The 21,378-nt window shown below is 38.2% G+C and overlaps 1 protein-coding gene across 5 annotated transcripts in view; it reads left to right on the top strand.

Moving 5' to 3' along the window:
• The window catches only part of PPP1R9A (protein phosphatase 1 regulatory subunit 9A), a 137,899-nt gene that overhangs the window by 62,493 nt on the left and 54,028 nt on the right, over positions 1 to 21,378 (top strand). For all 5 annotated transcript variants that reach the window (XM_017817700.1, XM_017817701.1, XM_017817703.1 and 2 more), the window contains exons 3-5: positions 11,191 to 11,323; positions 11,821 to 11,941; positions 17,189 to 17,293. In XM_017817700.1, coding sequence (XP_017673189.1) covers positions 11,191 to 11,323; positions 11,821 to 11,941; positions 17,189 to 17,293 — 359 coding nt within the window. The remainder of the gene's footprint in view (positions 1 to 11,190; positions 11,324 to 11,820; positions 11,942 to 17,188; positions 17,294 to 21,378) is intronic.

Genomic DNA, 21,378 nt, shown 5'->3' on the forward strand with positions numbered 1-21,378 from the left:
GACAGCACTGGGTGCTGAACTTTCATTTGGTTCTCCAGAATTTCAGATCCATCACAGATTGGTATATAGGAAATGTCTATAATAAATTTGAAATTATGTAGTAAATTTGGGCACAAAGAGTAGAATTGTGCAAAATCTTTATGTAAGCAAACCTCGTTGTAGCTTCTATGCTTATCTAATTTTTCCACAGTATGTGGGGTAGAGTGAAAACCAACTGTGATATAGACTCCCATCTCTTTCTCTTGGGGTTGATGAAGTTTTTTGCTATTGTTTTCAGGAGGGTAATACCAGACTTTGTGCCTGATGTCATAACAAATGTTGAAGTTGAAAAATGTCCAAGAATAGTGTTGAATTGAGTCACTTTAAATGTATTTATCTTGAATCCCCACTTTGTGGCATTATTGCTGTAGTCTCATCCCAAGCTAGCATTATTCATTAATACCAGCTTATCCCCTGTGATCCGTCTTTCTCTTTGTCTGTTTGTTTGGATATACTTTCTGCACACATTTGTAACCTTCTGTTTCTTAGTCCATTAATACCATCTTTTAAATTTCACTTAGAGCTGGTGTGTTTGAACCAGCTATGCAGTCAGACCTGGGAACCCCTATTCTTGGCTTGTGTAGCCCACATACCATATTAGGAGGCATTAGGGAGACTGAATTCCTCTGGAAATACAGACTGTCTCATTTTTGAAGCGCTGGTATGATTAACTGTAATGTAATACACTTGGTATGAATTCTTAATGGATAAACATTCTTTTGCTTACTCTAGGCAGTTTTACATCTTACTGGGATGCAATTCATTGTGCTAAACAGTGCAAATGTGAAACTATCATTAAAAAAAAATGCAGTCAGCCAAAATGAATTTTTGCCTGCAGGTGCAATTAAGGGATTGGTAAGTCTACAGTATGAAGTAACTGAGTAGTGATCTGGCACTGAATGTGGCATTGCACTGCCCATTTGAAAGATGTTTACAAAATNCAGACCGTTTTCTGTATTACAGAAGCTTTTCCATTAATCCTCTTAGGCTCTGCCTGTTTGTCCATTTTTATATACAATCAATGGCATTAAGAGGCTGTATGGCTGCAAGACTCTTACCAAATAAATGCAACACCCCATTAATTGGTCTCTTTTATATCACTGCATGGTGAAGTTAATGTGAATGTAGCAATAGGCTACCAAAGGCTTCAGATTCCTTAGAATCATAAGATTTCCATTGCTGTAGAAAAATTCCTTCTTGCACTAGAAACAAAATAGATACCCTATGTGGCATGTGCCACCTTAAATTGGGGAATTATGTTTACCCTGTACAGAAGGCCAGTTGATATCTGGTATCTAATGTCATACTTAGCTATGCTTCAGCTCAGAAGCCATGTACTTAAATAATGAATAGTCTGTGTGCTGGCATGTGCAAAGGAAGAGTTTATTACATCTCTTGTGTCTTTCTTAATAGAATATAATAGAATTTCCCACACTCATCTTAGACTGTAAGCACTATATTTAGTAATCTCATCTCTGTTAAAGAATTCATTAAGAACTTCTCATTTAAAAAAAAATAATTTAAGATTTTTATGTGAACTTATTGTGAAAGGTGGTGATGAGACAGCTTTAGAGATTCAGAAAGGCTCCTGCTATGGTCTGGCATGGAGGTACATTTGCTTTTTGTGCCTTGGTCTGAGGCAAGGCTGTAAAGTCCTCTGGTTTCTGGCACTGGAGATCCTTCTCCTTGGCTCATGCAGCCTTTGCTGCGTCTGCAGAGTATTAGTAAGACTGACAATTAGTACTAAATGCAGTAGCTCCTGGGAAGGAGACAAGATATGTGAGAAAGCAATTAAAAAGCTTTGGGAGAGTTCCATCTTTGCACCCTAAAAAAGCACAATAGGATTTTGTATTGATGATATTGATATTTTTAATACTGAGAAAATCAGGCACAAAATCAGACTGTTTCCACCTAACTCTTTTCTTCCACCACTGCTTTCTTCTCTGCTTTAAGTAAAGGGATAGAGAGCAATGTGTACTATTTATAGTACACTTTTAAGATTTTTTAAAAAATAAATACATATAAAAGAATTGTATTCACTTTTGTTCAAAGTATGTAATAATTTCACAATAAAGACTCACAATAAAACTCAAGTTGGATGAATTCTCTCTGTATAATTTACTCAGCAAATGTTCTAAATTAATGCCTATGATCACTTTTTTGTGTCCTTCTTTTCCTTTGAATCATTTTCTTAACAGTTCTGACATCTGTAAATAAATAAAAGGAATTGCTTGTGAATTTCTTTTGTGGATTCATTTTTAGGGAATATGTAGGTTACACTATTTATCCCTGCTGAGAAGTATTTTAAATAGAATGCTCTATGCATAGTCAATATTTTGTTTCAAATGTTTGCCTCTGAGAACATCTGTGGCATTTTTACTCCATGTTTGGACATCCTGACTTGTAGGCCGAGGGAGAGTGAAGTTGCTGGGAGAAGAAACACTGATGTGTTGATTCATGGTGACATTGCTACTGTATGGCAGCCTGTACTAATTGGTACCAGAAGCAGCATTTACTCTTGGCTGGCTCATGTGTCACACTCTTAAAGGCAGAAGATAAATAGCACCATTGGTTACGATGCAAACTGGCAGCAGTGCAAGGATCTGGAAGAAATACTGCAACAGATTCAGGAATAAATGTCTAGGGACAGAAATGGCAACTTGCTTCGTGCTGTCCTATCTGTTTAAATTTGTTTGGACACCAGAGGTCCAGACTGGAGCCTGTACTGTAGTATAATTAATTTGTCAAACTTGACTCACTACAAACATTCTCATTTGCATGCTTATTTCCATGTTCAAAGATACTATGGGTTCTTGAGCATGCTAGTTTGTTACCTTGGCAATAGAGGGGCTTGCCAAAATATCTGCTGTCATGTAGGAAATGAATTTTCTTTTAAGTATTCTTGTTCATATTTTTATAATTTTTCTGTGTAGCGTGGCTATCTGAGTGCTCTTTTTGCAACTGCTTCTTCATTCTGCTGGAAGGAGGCACTCTCAAGGTGTAGGCAAATGTTTTTACTTTTTCCTGAAACAGAAGTGCAGTGAGAGTCAGCCAGAGGCATTCAGGCTTAAAGGTCAGTACTTCAGTGCTGTAGGCAATAAGGTGTTAATATTGCTGTACCTAGATCTCTAATCTGTCCAGGATCTGTGAAAGAAGTCTGGCAGGAGGGACTTCCTGACAAACCCTGAGCTTTATGGGAATGCAGTATGGTGGAGCTTGTCTCTTTTCCCTGCAATTGTCAAGCTACTGTTGTGAAAAACACATAATTTTTTTCTTCCTGATTTTTATTCTCTATGTCTAAATAGCAGATTACTGACCAAAAATAGAAAGTAGAAGATATAAACAGCTGCAAAGTACATTTTTGTCAGTAACTTACAGTGATGCAAAGTAGAGTTTAAAAAAAGGCAAGGTCAGAGCAAAAGAATTAATTACATATGAAGTGTACTTATGAGGTACACAACACTCAGAAGTCTCCTAGGTATTCGTATATGATCAGTAAGACCTGGAAGAGTCACCTTATTGGTCATTTATTCCTCCCATTACACTGTTCCATCCAAGCTGCTGCATTACAAAAACCTACCCACTGTCCAAGAAGATTTAGACCCAGGTCTGCAAAACTCGTCGAAGAGAATTCAGTGAAAATCATTTAGTCTGTACCAGAGAAAAACAGGACAGTATTGCAACTTCCCATTTGTAATAATGGTTATGACAAAAAAAAAAGTGAGAAGAAAAAAAATAACTAATGGAATTGTAACCCATTACTATATACCAAAAAAGCCCCAGGAATATTCAGACAAGTCTGTTTGTACATATGTCAACTCCAGGTTTCAGTGCACCTTACTGTTTTACTCACTTACTAAAACAAACACACAGCAACCCTAAGAGCTGTGCAAGTGGCAAATTCCCTTTGAGCTGTGGTTTTACTCTTCAGTACCAGGGCTTACTTTTACTTGCTAATTACTCTGACCTGTCTTCATTAAGAGTAACAGCATGAAGTTTTCACATGGGGCACACATCTCATTTACAGTAACAGTGATTTTGTATTTTTTTGCTCTGTAGACAAGGAGGAATGTAAATTGAAACAAAACTAGTACATCAGCAATAAAACAAGTACACACTGAGTAAATAATAAATGAATATAAATAATAAATTTCACTGGATCTAGGAAATTACCTAATGAAGACAGGTGTTTTAAAAAGTCACACCTGAAAGTGAACCAAGTAGCAGGAACAGGGGATCTGATCCATATGTAGTACCACCAAGGCAATTTCAGTTTCATGTTTTAGACCAAAACTGCACTTTATAAAATTTAAGATTCTAGCTTCAGTGAAAGAAGTTTAAAAGAGAAGTTTGCCTGTTTCTTTAACTGCTTATAACATGAAGCAAACATACCCTCGTGTCACAGGGCTAATAAATGTGTGTGATTAGTCCATGTATTTTAATGCTTGTGTCCCACCAGGCAGTGCAAATGTGGCACAATTTGGAGTTAACATCAGTTGGGTGGTTCTCCCCATAGACAGACCAGATGCAGGACATGCTGTAGTGGATGGGGGTGTACGGGTGTCAAATGAGGTGTGTCAGCACTGCTGCAGGACAGTGGCACTGAGGTTTTCAACTAGAACTGGTCTTTATGACTGTTCCAACAGGCAAAAGGCTTGATAGCGTGCCAGTTGCCTGAAACAAGAATATCTAGAGATAGTATTTTCCGGTTTGGACACAAAACTGGGAAGAACTGTTGACTCCCTCAAAGGCAGGGAGGCCCTGCAGAGAGACCTCAACAGGAGTGGGCAACCACCAACCATATGAAGTTCAGCAGGGGGAAATGCCAGATTCTGCACCTGGGATGGGGCAACACTGGAACTTTGTACAGACTGGGAACTGAGATGCTGGAAAGCAGTGCCGTGGAAAGGGACCAGTGGGATCCTGGTCAATGGCAAGTTGAATATGAGTCAGCAGTGCCCTGGCAGCCAGGAGGGCCAACTGTGTCCTGGGGGGCATCAGGCAAAGCATCACCAGCCGGTCAATGGAGGGGATTGTCCCCCTCTGCCCTGCACTGGTGTGGCCTCACCTTGAATATTGTGGCAATTTTGGTCACTACAATATAAGAAAGATATTAAGCTGTTAGAGAGTGTCCAAAGGAGGGCAATGAAGATGGTGAAGGCTTTGAGGGGAAGCTGTATGAGGAGTGTCTGAGGTCACTTGGTCTGTTCAGCCTGGAGGAGACTAAGGGGAGACCTCATTGCAGTTACAACTTCCTCGTGAGGGGAAGAAGAGGGACACGCACTGATCTCTTCTCTGTGGTGACCAGTGACAGGACCTGTGGGAATGGCCTGAGATTGTGTCAAGGAAGGTTTAGGTTGGATATTAGAAAAAGATTCTTCACCCAGAGGGTGATTGGACACTGGAACAGCTCCCCAGGGAAGTGGTCACAGCACCAAGCCTGACAGAGTTCAAGAAGCATTTGAACAGTGCTCTCGGGCACATGGTGTAACTCTTGGGGATGGTCCTGTGCAGGGCTAAGGGTTGGACTCAATGATCCTTGTTGGGATCCTTCCAACTCAGCATATTCTGTGATTCTGTGAACAGTTTGTCTGTGTGTGGCAGCAGTTGCTCATGTCTCTCTGTCATATATCTGAAGAGGTCTCTCTGGAATGTAGAAGTCTAGGGTCCAGATACTTCCAGAATTTCAGAAACTAGAAGCTGCTGTGCCAGAGTTTCAGAACACTTAAAACAGATCTTTCTCCTACAGAGCTTTCTGAGGGAAACCCCAGGCTTGGACTTGATGTTAGATGATCAGTTTCTTTCAATATTGGTACTGTCTAATTCCCATCTGTGTCTCACCCCTGCAATTGCATCTTGGGAAGACTTGTCTCCTTGATGCTTCCTTGCTGAAGCATTAGTGACAGCTAATGCCCACGCAGGCTTTAGGGGAGCACGAAGCTGGAGGAAGCCTCCTCACTGATTCATTTGCTTTGACTGTGACAAAACAACCACATCGCAGAGAAAAGACTCTTTAAAAGAAGCCACCAATTGCAGACATTGCCAGAGCTTCCTCTCCTCACTGAAGCTGTGCTGTAGAAAGACTTCAAAGCAGAACATAATGGTCAAACTGTGATTTCTTTTCCTCTCATTAGCTTCTTGATCACAGCCAGAGAGGGAATCCTCAGTGCTGTGCCTTCCTCCTGCCCTTGCAGGATGCAGCACAGGAATTCTCACAACTTCTTGTGCTTCAAGTACAACACCATAGGTCAGTGTCATGTCCTTGAACATGACTGATTCTTCCTGAGACACTCTTACAGCTCTTCCTCGGTTGTCTCTCCACAAGAGAATTTTTCATCTTTAGTGGAGGAAACCCAATAGTCCAGTTTGGTATATTCGAAACAGATGATTGTAAAATTGCTCTGAAGAAATTGGCAGCTACACTGCAAATGTACCTGTTCCTTCTCACAGAGGGGCTGTTGCATGCTGTTCTGGACTTAGAGACTTCTCTAGACTGAGAAAGTATTGAGGGTCTCATCCACAGCTTCAAATGTTTTTCTGAATGTCCGATTTCCAAACTGCTTACTCAGCCACTAAGTTTCCTCATTTGGATTCTTGCAAAAGATCACAACAAAACTTGTGCCTTTTTTGCAGCTGCTTTCCTGTGGTGGATGACATCACATCTTTTTTTTTTGCTTGTTTTTGCTTTCCGAACACAGGCATGAGGAGCAGGCATTATGACAGCATAGCAATAGCAGGTGAAGGCATGGTTTCTTAATTGATATTGCACAGTGATCACCAGTGTACATTAACTGTGGCCCCTGATGTTGAATGTCCTAGTATAATCATGAATTGAATGTCAGAGAGATTATTTATGTGTAAGACTTGAGTAACTGAAGGTGTGGTAGAACAGCTGCTGCAACAATGTGCCATCCACCAATATGCAGTTCGTACTTGATTCTTTGTCTTTGCTGACCACTAGTCATTGGAGGGGTAAAAAGCCCAGTCGGCAGCAGCCGAACCTGGGATCAGGTCTTGTTCCTTAGCACAACTTGCAAGGACACTACAGTCATAACCAGAACACACTCAATATGTTTGGGACTTTCTTAAATAGATTTATGGAATCATAGAATGGCCTAGAAGGTACCTTAAGTATCATCTAGTTACAATCCCTCTGCCTTGGGCAGGGACAGTTTTCACTTGACCAGGTTGCTCAGAGCTCCATCCATCCTGGCCTTGAACACTTTCAGAAATGGGGGATCTACAGCATCTCTGGGCAACCTGTTCCAGTGCCTCACCACCCTCACAGTAAAGATTTTTTTTCCTAATATCTAATTTAAACGTACCCTCAGCTGGAAGCCATTCCCTCTTGTCCTGTATCATAAATAGTCTCTCTCCATCTTTCTTGTAGGCTCCCTTCAGATACTGAAGGCCACAATTAGGTTACTCCTAAGCCTTTTCTTTTCTAGGCTGAACAATCCCAATTCTCTTAGCCTTACATCAGATAAGACAGTTTTTATGTTGTGTAGTTTATAGTATGAAACACTAATAACGTGGTTTATGTAGCACCAAACTGGCTAGCCCATGGGGAGAACAGCCCACGTGATTCTTTATAGTTACCTCCATTCTGACTTTCTTTAAAAAAATAAAAAAAAGGCTTGTCACTACTTACTGGTTGTGGGCAGCTAAATTCTGTAAAGATTCTTGGTTGTTAAGAACTATGGGAAAATGCCCCAAACTTTTGAAACTTTGCCTTTTTTCAAAAATAATCGGTTTCCATTTTTCTGATCTTACTCCTAAAAATTAAGTACCATAACAAAAATGTAGGTTTTTTTCTGAATTAGACCGCAATATATTTTTATAGTTAGTGACATGTCTTTTCTGGTTTGTGCTCTGTCAACTGCCCTCTGAAAGAGAAACAAGTGGTCACATATGTATGTGTATGTATGATTTCCCTGGGGTTGCCACCCAGGGTGCCTAACAATAATACCTGCTTCTTTGATAATACAGTTTATTATTATTTTGGTGCTGTCTCATTTACTGATGGTCCCTTTTCCTTTCACTTTAGAGAACACAGAAGTATGTTCTGTTGGCAGCAGTTCTTCAAGGTTTGTTTTGACATCTCACCAGTGCTGGCTTTTTGTTTCAGCTGTTGCTGGATTACAAGTGCTGTTGTAAATCCTAGTAAATGCACAGGTGAACTGTATGGAAACTTATTTTTTTCTGGGGTGGTAAAATCAGAGATTAAGATAGTATATTGGATTTTCCTGAAAAAGAGCTTTCTTTAAGTAATTGCTAAGTAGATTTATTGTACTGGGTACTTGGCCAGAGTGACAGCAAACCCAAATCTGTGAAATCACAGGGAATGGGAGAATTCCCATGAGTCTGAAATCCCACGCACACTCTGGGAAACACAGTGGCAACAGACGTGGGGAAAGTGAAATAGTTCTACTCGAATCAAGTTAACCATACCTTGAGGAAAAAGTTATAAATGTTTATCTTATTTTTAGCAAAGTAAAACTTGAGTGACAGTTCTCATGACTGTACTGAGCAAGCAGTTTGTTACTGTGGTGGATAGATTGTTTCACAAAGTTAGTTTCCAAGCACAAATTTTCTTTTCTTCAGTTTAACACCCAGGGATTCATTTAATAGAATCAGGCAACCATTAAATTTGATTGTACAAAATGAGATAAATTACATACAAGAATATCCTCCTTCTTCCCCTGATTCAGGGAAGTCAACAGCATTGTTCAAGGTAGTGGGCAAAAATATGTGACCAATGTACAAAAGACTGAGTTAATGCCAGATAGGAAATATAGACCTTAATGCAGTCAATGATCCTACAATCTCAGATTGAATGCTTAGGTAAGATACTAGATAAGAACGGCATGATGTATTTGGAGACATAATGGTAGCTGTATTCACCACCAGCAGTATCTTCAGTTCCCTTTTAGTGTGATTATCCAAATATTCCAAAACAGTGAGCAGAATCCAAGAAGTCATCTCTTCTGTCTAATCTAATTCAAGAAAGATCATCCCAAACCAGAATTCAGTATACAATTTTATGCTTAGAAAGAAAATTATCTGGAAGCATATCCAGTCATTTTGCAACAAATCTGAAACTGCTGCCATGATATACTAATGCCAGTCATTGAACACAAGGAAAAGAATGGGATCAGTTAACATAATAAAAAGAAATCCAGAAATAAATACACTCATTTTGTGATATAGTTTTTCCCTATACCTCACTCTCAGCTATTCTTTGTCTTCAGCAAACAGTATCTCCATTTTCCTTGATGTGATTCATCTCTGTTCACATTTGAGGCACAGGTCTCTCTCATCATGTTGATAAATGAGATAATTCAAGCTAAACTAACAGCTGTTGTTTTTAACCTGCATTTGCTTGCATAATTGTTGCATTTCAGACCTAAAGGTTTGTGGTTGAACCTTAGCTCAGTAGTGTTGTAGTTGAGTCTAGCAATACTGACTCATCCTCATTTGGTTGATGTCAGCATGAATGAGGTTGGGTTTCAACATGGACATTGTACTTCTCCTTATACTTGTTTCTGCATCAGTGTCTTTTCTCCAATCATACAAGTACTAAAGCAGCATCAAAAATTCAGCAGCATTGGACAGCATTCGGTATGTGATTAATCTTACTTAGCTTTGGTGTATATTTATGAAGACTTCCTAGGAACATAGTTTAAAAAGCCTTTTTCTTGGATCAGAATCACTAAAAATCAGTGTGAGATAGATTTGTAGATTCTTGTAAAATGTTTATCATCTCAGTCTTCTTGGCAGAGGAAATTAATTGTTTCACATTGATGTAAAATACAGGAGTTAAAATTCCCATCGAGCAACTAACATCTTTTCTGTTTTGTCCACTACTTTATATAAAGCTGGGAGGGTTTTTTTCAGTGGCTTTGTGGTAGCCATAACACAGTTAATATATTTAAAATAGAATTTAATGGTATTTTTTATTGCAACTTTAATACACTTGCTATTTAAATGAAATTAATGTTCACTAACAGCTTTTTGGGCAGGTGAAACCTCAGATGGAAATGAGCCCAGCTCCTGGCATTGCACTGTCCTCCAAGCTGCCGTGCTTGCTCCAGGGACAGTAGCTTTGGAGCCTCCAAGAAAGGTGCTGAGAGTAGGCTTCTGTAGATCTTCTGAGTATATGTGTAGCTATGTAGCATGGTGCAGTGTTTTATGTTGTAAGAGGAGCAGAGATAAAGGAAAACATGGCTACCAGTTGTATCTTCTGTAATGTGTCTGAAAAAGAGGAAGGGGAGATATGGGAAATTGTTTTCCTTTATTTGAAGTAATGAATGTGATATATCCCTGGGACTAAAGCTCAGTAAAATTATTACCCCTAATAATGCATATTCTTTCCTTACTGCCGAATGTGGACAGTTAAGTGAATTGGGCTGGCAAATTCTGAATTCTAAAATATGCAAATATGCTTTTCCTGACTAAAGTTCCTGAAGGTCTGACTCATCACTGATTGAAGGCCATGTGAAAGTATGATAGAAAGTAGCATAAATAATATAATCAGGTGAATGCTGTCACTGTTAAATTACTGCTTTAGAGCTGAAATAAACCTGTAAACCTGGTTACTTAAAAAATACCCATGGCTGTGTATATTGCTGTCCTAAAAAAGTGAATACATAATATGGATCATAATCTCTGATGATATCCATAGGCATCGTAAATGTAGATGAATAATCTTCTGGTCTAGCTTTGTTAGGTGAATGCAAACTGGAACTTCATTAGGAGTAAAGACTAAAACATAGACACTATAAAGATTATAATTTCAATGTGTTTGACTCTCTTATGTCTGTGAATGTTTACTAATAGTGCATTCTTAATGAGTTAAGTATTTTAAATATTGACATGCATAGACCAACGTAGTCATTAAAGATCACCTTTTCATTTATAATCAAAAACAATAAAAACTTATACTCAGTTGACTTTTGCAACCATACTTGTGCTTTCTCGAATGAAAAAGCACAAATTTAGAAACTTGAAGTTTGAATGAACAGGAGAAATTTGTCTTTTGAAAGCCTTTTCAAAATCTGCAACATCACAGGACAAAATCAGTAGCTAATTTCATAAGTTGGAGGTTTTTTTGGAGTAGGTAGCTGAGTGATTTTTGGTCTGTTTCTGCAGGTTTTCAATACATACTCTAATGAAGATTATGACAGGAGAAATGATGAAGTTGACCCAGTTGCTGCATCTGCTGAATATGAACTCGAGAAGCGTGTGGAAAAGCTGGAGCTCTTCCCAGTCGAACTAGAAAAAGGTATGGTGTCTGTGTGCCATTTCCAGTTCCTGTGACACTGACCTACAAGTCTGAGGAAGTCCACACATGTATACAGAGCTTATCTTGAATTTCCATGAATCTGTTGTAGTCACCTTGGCTTTTTGGATTTCAAGAATTGTTCAGTAGAGAATTAAAGAAGCAGCTTAGAGAGAAGCAGTTTTTACTTTCCTTAAAAGAATTGTTTTGTGACACTCCATTAACACATGGGTTTTGCACAGTGTTTGATGTGATATGTTCATTCTTCGCTGGGGGAGTAAAAATCTTGACTGTTTCTCTAAGCTCCTCATAAGGGTGAAAGTGATATTTTTTGTGTGTAATTAAAATAGTAGTTGCATAGATTTTTTTGAAAAGAAGTAAAATAATATTAATGTTGTTGACATGGAAAGGCAAGAGGGACCAAAGCATAAATATTTACCTACCAAATAGCTGTACATATCAAATGTAAGAATTTTCTGCTTTCTCTTGCTTTTTTACAGATGAAGATGGACTTGGCATAAGCATTATTGGAATGGGAGTTGGAGCAGATGCAGGTCTTGAAAAACTGGGAATATTTGTCAAAACAGTAACAGAAGGTGGGACAGCAGAAAGAGATGGCAGGTAAACTAGACTCTGTATTTGGACATTTTCTCAGCAATGGTTACTATAAATTATGATTTTCACAGGAAATAGTTGTTTGCTTAATGTATGTCATGATTACCCAAAGCTGTAGAGTTCAGAGACTTCATTGGACAGGTCTAAATACCTCATGTGGTTATGAGAAGACACCAAATTGGTACAGTGAGTTTAAACTGTTTAAGGAGAACAGAATTGCCAAAGATGTGTGTTTGTGACTACTGAAATCCCAGATGGTTTAGCATGAGTAAAGCTGGTGATTCTAAACTGTGTATCGCTTTTGAAGGCAGTTTAGGTTTTAAAGGTGTTGAGCTCCCACCTGTTCTTTTCGCTTCAAGCCAGCTTTGGACAGGCAGTACTTAAGATAAAGAGTTCTGTTCAACATTTGATTATTTGATCTGTTTCCAGAGAGATCTGGACAGGCTGGATGGATGGGCTGAGGACAATTGCATGAGGTTCAGTAAGGAAAGTGCCAGATCCTGCACTTGGGTCATAGCAAACCCATGGGGCGCTAAAGGCTGGGGAGAAGAGTGGCTTAAGAGCTGCTCAGCAGAAAGGGACTTGGAGGTGCTGATTGACAGGTGGCTTGATATGAGCCAGCAGTGTGCCCAGGTGGCCAGTGGCATCTTGGCCTGTATCAGAAATAGTGTGGCCATCAGGAAGTAATTGTCCCTCTGTACTTGGCACTGGTGTGGCTGCACCTCAAATCCTATGTTCAGTTTTGGGCCCCTCACTTCAAGAAAGACATTGAGGTGCTGGAGCATGTCCAGAGAAGGGCAACAAAAAGTGTCTAGAAAGTGAGAGAAGTGGCTGAGGAAACTGGGCTGTTTAGTCTGGAGAAGAGGAGACTCGGGGAGGACTATCGTTCTCTACAACTCCCAGAAGGGAGACTGTAGCAAGGTGGGGGTCAGTCTCTCCTGCTGTGTTGCAAGAGAAAGGACGAGAGGAAATGGCCTTAAGTTGTGTCATGAGAGGTTCAGATTAGGTATTAGAACTTTTTTTTTTTCACTGAAAGAGGGGTTAGGCATTGGAATAAGTTGCCCAGGGAGGTGGTGGAGTCACTGGAATTGTTTAAGAGGCGTCTGGATGTGGCACCTGGGATTATGGTTTAGGAGTGATTGTGATGATAGGTTGATGGTTGGAATAGATGATCTTGAAGATCTTTTCCAACCTTGATGATTATGTGATTAGGAAAATAATTAGTGTATCTGAATGTTTAAACTGGTACTAAATGCACTCCTTTTAAGTTTACTAACACAGACTGTTAGTATTTCTTATTATGGCTAGTCTTCTGTTCCAGTTTTCACCTATAGCATTGCAAGTACAATAATCAACTTGAATAGGAAGCTGTACCATAAATCTTGCCCAATAAAGAAATGAACTGGTGTTTGTAGTCTTATATGATGTTCATACAAAACCTGCTTCAAGAATTGCTTATTTGGTGTGTTGAGGTTAAAGGAATTCCTTTTGAACATAAAATATTCCTATCATATGGGACAAGTTCTCTGTGTTTTACACAATACCTGTCACAATAAGGCCAATCTTACTGTCTAATAATTTAATAATGAAAAGTATTTTCAAGTATCTTCCATACAATTTGTCATTTTGTCCCAGTGCATAACCTTTGTAAATTTGCATGCCAATAAAATATTACTTATCTGATATGTAAGCTATTAAAACAACTTATATACATTCTCTTTGTTTACAACCATTAATGATTTGTTATATTAGTTATAAATAATGTGAACGTTTTATTTATAAATCAAAGTAAGAATGAACTCTTAAAAAGGTGATACTGTCTTCTGAAAAATGTATTGCAGTAGCACGTTCCTTATTGATGAACAACTCTAACTTTTCAGCCAGGCAAAAAGTTGTTCTGCTGTGGAAACCCCACAAAAATTAAATAAGAAAATTCTAAAATGCAGGGGATTGCAAAGTTTAATAACATTGCTCTGAAACTACTGAGGTATATCATCATCTAGATTGGACTTGGAGGTGTCTATACAGATCTTGGCAGTAAGATACCAAGTTGAAGGCCAAGTACTGATTTATCACAGGCTTAAACATAATAAAGGGAAATGAAGAAGCTGGCACCTCAAGATGTCATGACTTTATCCATTACTTTAAATTTCAGTGAATGTTTTTCTGAAGGGTGTGCTTGACCTCAGCCAAAAGGCATTAAGCTCACGACTGGCATTCTTTGTGAAATTCTCTGGTTGAAAATCAGTCACTCATTACTGCTCTGTGATGATCTGTAATTTCTTTCCCTCTCATTATTCACATGTTTGAGTGGGCTACAGAAGTTAATGTTCCATTACAAGTCTCTTCTTTCATTTCCCTAGATGGCATCTGAAAGGAGCTTGTCAGCTGAGGAAAAATAAAATCATTCTTTGACCATTCTAATATTTGTGTTGGTTTTCAACTGGCAGAATGTTCAGTCAGCTGAGAAATAGCACTCCGATTTTCTCTTTGAGAGCCTGACTGATCATTCACTTGGGAAAGGGATATGTAATCCTCTCAGTCAGGAGCAGACGGTTCTATAATAAAGTGCATCAACTGTAAAGGGTCCTGTTAACTTCATCTTTGTGAAAAGCCTAGTTAATCATTAACACTGAAAGCAAAACAAGGTCTCATAATGAAAATAAAACTATATTTCAACAGTTGCATCAGATATTCTGAATAATCCCATAGCACTATTCAACTGAAGCTACAGTTTAAAACATTACAGTATCTGTAGGATAGCTCCTGTCTTTCATTGAAAGACCCATCAAATTGTGATATAAAGTACTTGCCTCCCATGGAAACACAAAATCTGTACAAAAGGGTTTCCCAGTAATTGAGCACCACTGGCTTGATTCGTGTTGCTTCAGACAGACAGGTAGAGTTTATTTTGTCATATTAAAAGGCATTGTGTACCAATATTTAACAAAGAAGGGTGCTTTAAGATGAACCCAAAGGCAAGCATGTTGATAAGTAATAGGAGAGGTTATTACTGCTGTGTAAAATAGGGAATCAGTCATTAGACTGAATATGAAAAACAAAAACTTATCCTGGATGAATCAATCCATAACTGCTTCTTTCAAATTATTGTGGTGATGAGTCATTCACATTTTAAAGTATTTTGATAACATTGGGAACAACAGTTTTGAAACATTACATAGTTCTTAACATGAGCTCTAAAAGTTGTCTCTGAAGAGGTGAAATTTTTCATTTTGTCATGCAGAGCAGTAATTGTGCTGGTAATTTGTTCAACCTTGATTGGTTCACTTCTGTAGCTGCTACTTCAATCTAACCCGCAGGCAAAGTTTAAAGTCATAAGCATAAGAAAATAAAAGCAGTTACATGTCTATAATTCAGGCTTTGGCAACTTGAGCCTAATTTTTCATTCATGTTTGAAATTAGATTTGAGAGACAGAGGAGGCCTAGAGCTCCTGGCAGAGGGAGCTCTAACAGGAAGGCTGGCCTTTGTATATTGTTTGATATGTATGTGTGTTTATGTATAATTGAAATATATGTATATGTAGAAAGAAAGGGGGTTTGGAGAACAGTGGCCATAAAAATAAGAGTTGGAAATTAATTTAGGAGCTATATAAACAAGAAAGAAGGAGAAATGAAATATGCCTGAAGGACAAATGGAACTAGACTGAATCAAGATAGAGCCACTTACAAAGTTTTAGGCAACAGTTCTCTAACATAATGTTTCATCACCTGAAATACTGTAACTGTGGCTCTGTCTGAACTCTGCTAATCCACTGCATGGTGATGTACAGTGTTGTATATAAACTGTCATCTAAAAGGAAGCTGTTCTTCCACCATTTTCAGCCAAGAGAGTGACAGTTTCCCTCTCAGTCAGCACCAACTTCTTAAAAGTTCTTTTCTAGGAACTCCTGCAACCGTCTGACTGCACCTCAGGTTCACTTAAGTAAAAACAAAAATCAAAATTCAATAAATATTAATGTGATAGGTGTATTTCTTAAATGCTTTGGTGAAAACTGAAATAAAATTCTGAGAATAAAATACCTAATATGATTTTCAAAATAGTTTATAGGCTGTCTTCTTCAAGGGAGATCTTGCCCAGAAGACAGTGATAATCTGTGGTGTGAGGCTGCCAAAGAATAAATATTGTATTTCTTACTCATCAGTGGAATCCAAAGAACAGAAAATACTGCTTGAACACATGTAAAACTGCAAAGCATTGCATCAGACTTGAAAGAGAAACTGGTGCTCCAAATCAAAATGCTTCAACTCTACGTTGAAACCTCTGTTGTTCTTTGAAAAGAAGTCTTATCACTAAGATATCCTAAGATATTAAATATATTAATGTAGGTACTTTCATATAATTTAAATAGGATTTTTTCATAGCTGTTTCTTGGTTCCTTTGTAAACTGTGTGGTTTGGATCAATAGAATCCCTGTAAGTACTGGAAAATTGCTCCCTTTGACTAGTTCTATATGTGTTTGTTTTTTAAGTTTTGACACTATTGGAGATCATGCATTTCTGGAGGACAGTGCAGCAGCCATCTTCCAAGGATTAGTAATCCAGATGACTCCAGTGCCTGTTCTAGGGATTTTGTAGCAGTGCTTGGTTTAGATAAAAGTGGCATGGTTTTCCTTCTGTCTAACTTTTTCTGCATCAAACAGTATATCAGCTATAAATAGGTGTTTGATTTCAGAAAGAAAGGCCTCATTAAAACAGTCCAAGGTCTTGTTAATGTGTGCAGCGAGATCACATCTACACTGGAAATTCATTTTTTGGAGCAAGTTAGATGAAATATCTTAAGAGAGTATGTCACAATTAAGTCTAATACGTAAGCCCTTTTCTTCACAGATGAGCAGGTTGTTTTAGTTAAATATCACATTTTTTTCCATTATCATGAAATACCAGAGCTATGTCTTACGCTGTTTTTCAAGATTGGCTTAGGAAAAAATTATATAAGAGCTATTGAAGTATCTCAATCATGTGACAAATTCCATATTGCCATATTGCATTGCCATATTTCTATACAAGGAAAGGGACTGGATAATTGATGCTATTAACTGTAGTAACTTAGAAGCTGGATTTGCGAGATGTCTGCATGCAAGGAATGATGCATTTTTTGTATTTACCTCAGTCATTTTATGACTGAGCTTTTGTTTAAAGTCTAGCTAGAACGATCTCTCTGTGCTAAGTTTTGCTGAAGATTCACAAGAATTCACACATTTGTTTATGTATTTGTGTTTTTTTCCCTGAAAGGATCCAAGTGAATGACCAAATTGTGGAAGTTGATGGCATCAGTCTGGTTGGTGTTACTCAAAATTTTGCTGCAACTGTTCTTAGAAACACCAAAGAGAAAGTCAGGTGAGTATTTTAGAAGGAAAAAAAATTGTAATTTAATACTTAAGATTACCTGGCTTCCTTCACAGGACTTTCAGTATTCCCAGGTGGAATCAGAGGTTTTCGACTTCTTCATGTCTTCTCTCCTTTGATCCCAAGAGAGGGAAAAGATACAGTATTACAGTTTTGTTTTGGTTTAGATTTTGAAAATATGACCAGTGAGACAAACTGAACTTGCAGATAGATGACCATGGTCTCAGCTATTGGTCTAGATCTCCATGGATTCAAACTGTTTGTATTAGTTGGAATGACGAAGGTCATAGGTGTTGATCAGATGGAAACTGTGCTGCCACTGATCACCTCCCTGCTCTTCCCGTGGGGAGACTGGCCACGTTATGCCCCAGGGTTGGAGGAGTTAGGTGGTGAGGCCTCTGGTGCTTGCAGATACCACCTTGGCACAGAGAAGATGAGAACACTGAATGCAGTAGTGTTAACAGCTACCAAATTGAGGAAGGCAACGTCCCAGTATTAATTCATTGAGCTGCCTAGCTCCTGGCACCATCTCTGGGGTTTCTCTCTGCTCCTATACTGTCCCTGTAAAAGTCCATAAGATAATGAATAGGCTAGAAAATGTAGCATACACTGCAAGTAAAAGTCTGAACTAATGTAAATGCAAAGTTGTAAAATATCTGTAAATTAATAAGAACATTGTTTGCCTAGAAATGAACTGGTTTGCCACTTAAAACCCCGTGCAGACACAAAGCCTTTCTGTTTAACAGCTTGTTAATTTCAGTAAAGATTTAACTCTACCAAATAAACCCCAAAATATCTTTGGCATCCTTTAAAGCAACAGCCATTCTGTAGTCACCCTTTGGTTCTCTTTCAAAATCTTCTTTAGGGAATAGAACTGAATTCTTTAATTAATGAGATCAGAGCTGAGTTCTTTTGAACCATGACTAAACTATGTGTGGTAATATATGCAGACCCCCTCAGATTGTGGTGCTATATGTTGGCGTGCACATTTCCACTATAATTCCATGGCTGTTCCTGTACAACATTAAGAAAACAATGCTGGGATGTGGATTCTGCAAAGAATCTTGGGGGTGGTTGATCAAGGTTTTATATGAAAGAGGTTATTTAGGAAAAAAAATATTAGAAATTGTAGTGTAATTACAGGTGAATACATTTTTGTGTGACATCTACAGTTTAAGTTACATCAGTACTATTTCTGCAAAGACTCACACATGCTATGAGTGTTCCTACTGAGCTAACTATAAAAATGAGTATATACTTTATTAGGTTTTCTGCAGAATTGGGACCTTGAAATATAAAATCCTTATGACAGAGAATAATGTGTTCCTGTGTTTCAGTACACAAAGCAAATGTTATGTATATTTTGTGTTTGATGTTTTAGCTCAAAAGAAAAAAAGAAAGCACTTACATAAAACATATGTATTGGATATATTTATAATCAGCTTAGTTCGTGTAATAATTATTGCATAAGTTACAGAATAGAGTACTTGTTTCCATGGAAAAATAATAGAAGGAAGAAACATAAAACGATTTTCACACAGAACTCCCAGAGTCTTCTCCCAGGAAGTAAATTACAGTGAGACTGGTTGCAATCTAGACCCTTGTTACAAAATAGGGGGCTGTAAAAAGTATTACTTCACTGCTGTTGAGCTTACATTGTCAAGTGTACTATATATCCTGTGCACTGGGATCATTGGCTTCTGACAGGTCTCATTTATCAAAGAGATATGTGTGTTTCTACATTTTTCCTTGTAAGTAAGCTTAAGATATTGAGCTTTCATGGAAAAAAATGACCCAGTGCATTAGTGTCACAATTAGACAAAAAAACCTTCATAAAATATTATTCATTTAACAATACAATTTTAAATACAATCTGATTTGTAATATAAAATAATATTAAATTATGAATAAATAAACCAGATACAAAATAAATCTATATGTACACTAGAGTACTGTGCTTAGCAGCATCTTACTAATATATATGTCTCTAACTAGAGAAAAAAAATGGGGAGAATGTGGTGCAGCTCCCCCTATTTTTTGTTTCATTTAAAAATTCATGGGGGGAAAAAAACCCCCTTAAACACCACTTTTCTGCTTTATGCAGGCCAGGCAAGAAATGCATGATTTCTTCCCTGGTTTGTGGTAGGCTAGGAGCAAGACTTTACAAGATGGCCAAGCACTGTGTGGCACAGGATCCTGGCTTCTGGTCTGGTCCTGGATGGTTTTGCTGTCTGATATTCTGCATTGGTTTTAGCTACTCAAAAGTAAAAATGGTTCCAGAAAGCTGGTTTTTTCAGATTTCAAGATGCTTGGATTTTTGGCTTCAATGTAGGTTTGAATATTTGCTTGTAAAGAGAGAGCTAATATTGATGAATTTAGATATGAAAGAAAATGAGGTATTTTTACCTCCCTTACTGTTTTTGTTTTGATGTGTGACAAAAGAGCTTTGCCTGCTGCTCGTTCTGTGGAGAGAACAATTGGTTTCTGACAGATCCTCTTTCCCGCTTACAGCTGTATCAGAGCTAGGATTGAGAAGTCCCTCATCTCCACCTTCTTTGGCAGACAGTGCCCACCTCTGCATCTGAATTGCTCCAGAACACTAGGGGCAATTTAAGGGGGTCTTCTGGGGCAAAATCCCTCTCTTGCCCCAGCTGTCAGCTTCTGCCTGTTGGCAGTGCAGGGAGGGTGGTGCTACTGACCTTTGTGTGCACCATTCCCATGGCAGCTGCCATTAATGATCTGCGTCGCTGTGGGAGGCTGGAGCAGTGGAAAAGGTTGCTGCTCTTTAAATACCTTCTGCCATTCCTGCAAGGGGTGTCCCTGCTGAACTACAAGTGTGTAGGCAGTGTATAATCTCACACCCCACCTAATTCAAGGCAAGGCAGCTTCATGAATCCTTCTTTCACAGGGGAAATCATATTCATACTTAGTCACATGTCTGCTCTTTAATAGTGTCAGTTTGATGGATTTTATAGAACTGCTTTAGTAAGCATAGTTATCTTTGTGATCATAGCATGCAAAATCTGTACCTTCTGCCTGGTGTCCTGCGCACACAGAGATATGTGTGCATTTCACTGGCATTACTTTACGTTTATAACCCACAGCATTACTCATATGCAATTGTTTTGTCCTTAATCTAGTCAAAGTGCATGCTGGTTTTTGTAGCAGGGTTTATTATGTGAGATCAGTTATAAAGAAAGGACATAGATGAATAGAATGACATTAAAGCCACTTCTTAATTCTTTGCAATAAATGCAGTCAATACCTCTTCAGAGAGCTTGCGTAATACCAATACTTAGTGATTTATTTTTCCCCTTTGAGCCTTCTGAACATTTTGAATGATACTGACAGTGGAAATCGTTGACCTAGAATAGATTTTTACAGTTTTTCTACCAGAAAAAAAATCTATCCAGACTGTCTGTAGCTGACACAGTAAAGAATTTGTGAGAATGAAGACATGGCTTTTACCGTTTGAACTGTTTTAGGTGAACCTGAGAGGAAAGAAGAGAAAATAAGCATCTGTGATTATTTTATCTACTGTTTGCGGTATTGGACTATCCAGCAGAGTTGTCATACCATAATGGAAGATCATTGACTCAGCCAATTTGGCTTCTCCAGTGATAATAAATTAAATTATTCTTTCTTATAATGTTTTATAGAAAGATAATCAGTACCCACCAGATGTACTCTGGTAGCCTATGAGGCAAAGGAAAGAGAGGGAATTCTTTCATAATCCCAGCTGGCAATCAGCTTCTGTTTTTCGGGATGAGAATTAATGTCCTCGTGACTCTAATCTCGCAAATACAGCTATGAATGCTGTTTCAATTGATGTAAATATCAAGTCTTCTTCATAATTTTGCTTAACTATTTAGTTTACTAATATCTCATATTAGTGGATTTCAGAATTTGACTACATACAGGAGGGATTTTCCTTTGAAATGTGTGTAGTTTTCAATATCGTTGAGTGTTGACCCTGCTCTAAGATTAATGGATCAGTCAGAGGGCAGTGCCACACTAATACCACTAATTGTTCTGTGCTTCTTTTGACCCCATTTAGGATGTAATCCATGAGCTTG

The sequence above is a fragment of the Lepidothrix coronata genome, unplaced genomic scaffold, assembly GCF_001604755.1.
Source record: "Lepidothrix coronata isolate B3197 unplaced genomic scaffold, Lepidothrix_coronata-1.0 Scaffold62, whole genome shotgun sequence".
In the NCBI taxonomy this organism is placed as follows: Eukaryota; Metazoa; Chordata; class Aves; order Passeriformes; family Pipridae; genus Lepidothrix; species Lepidothrix coronata.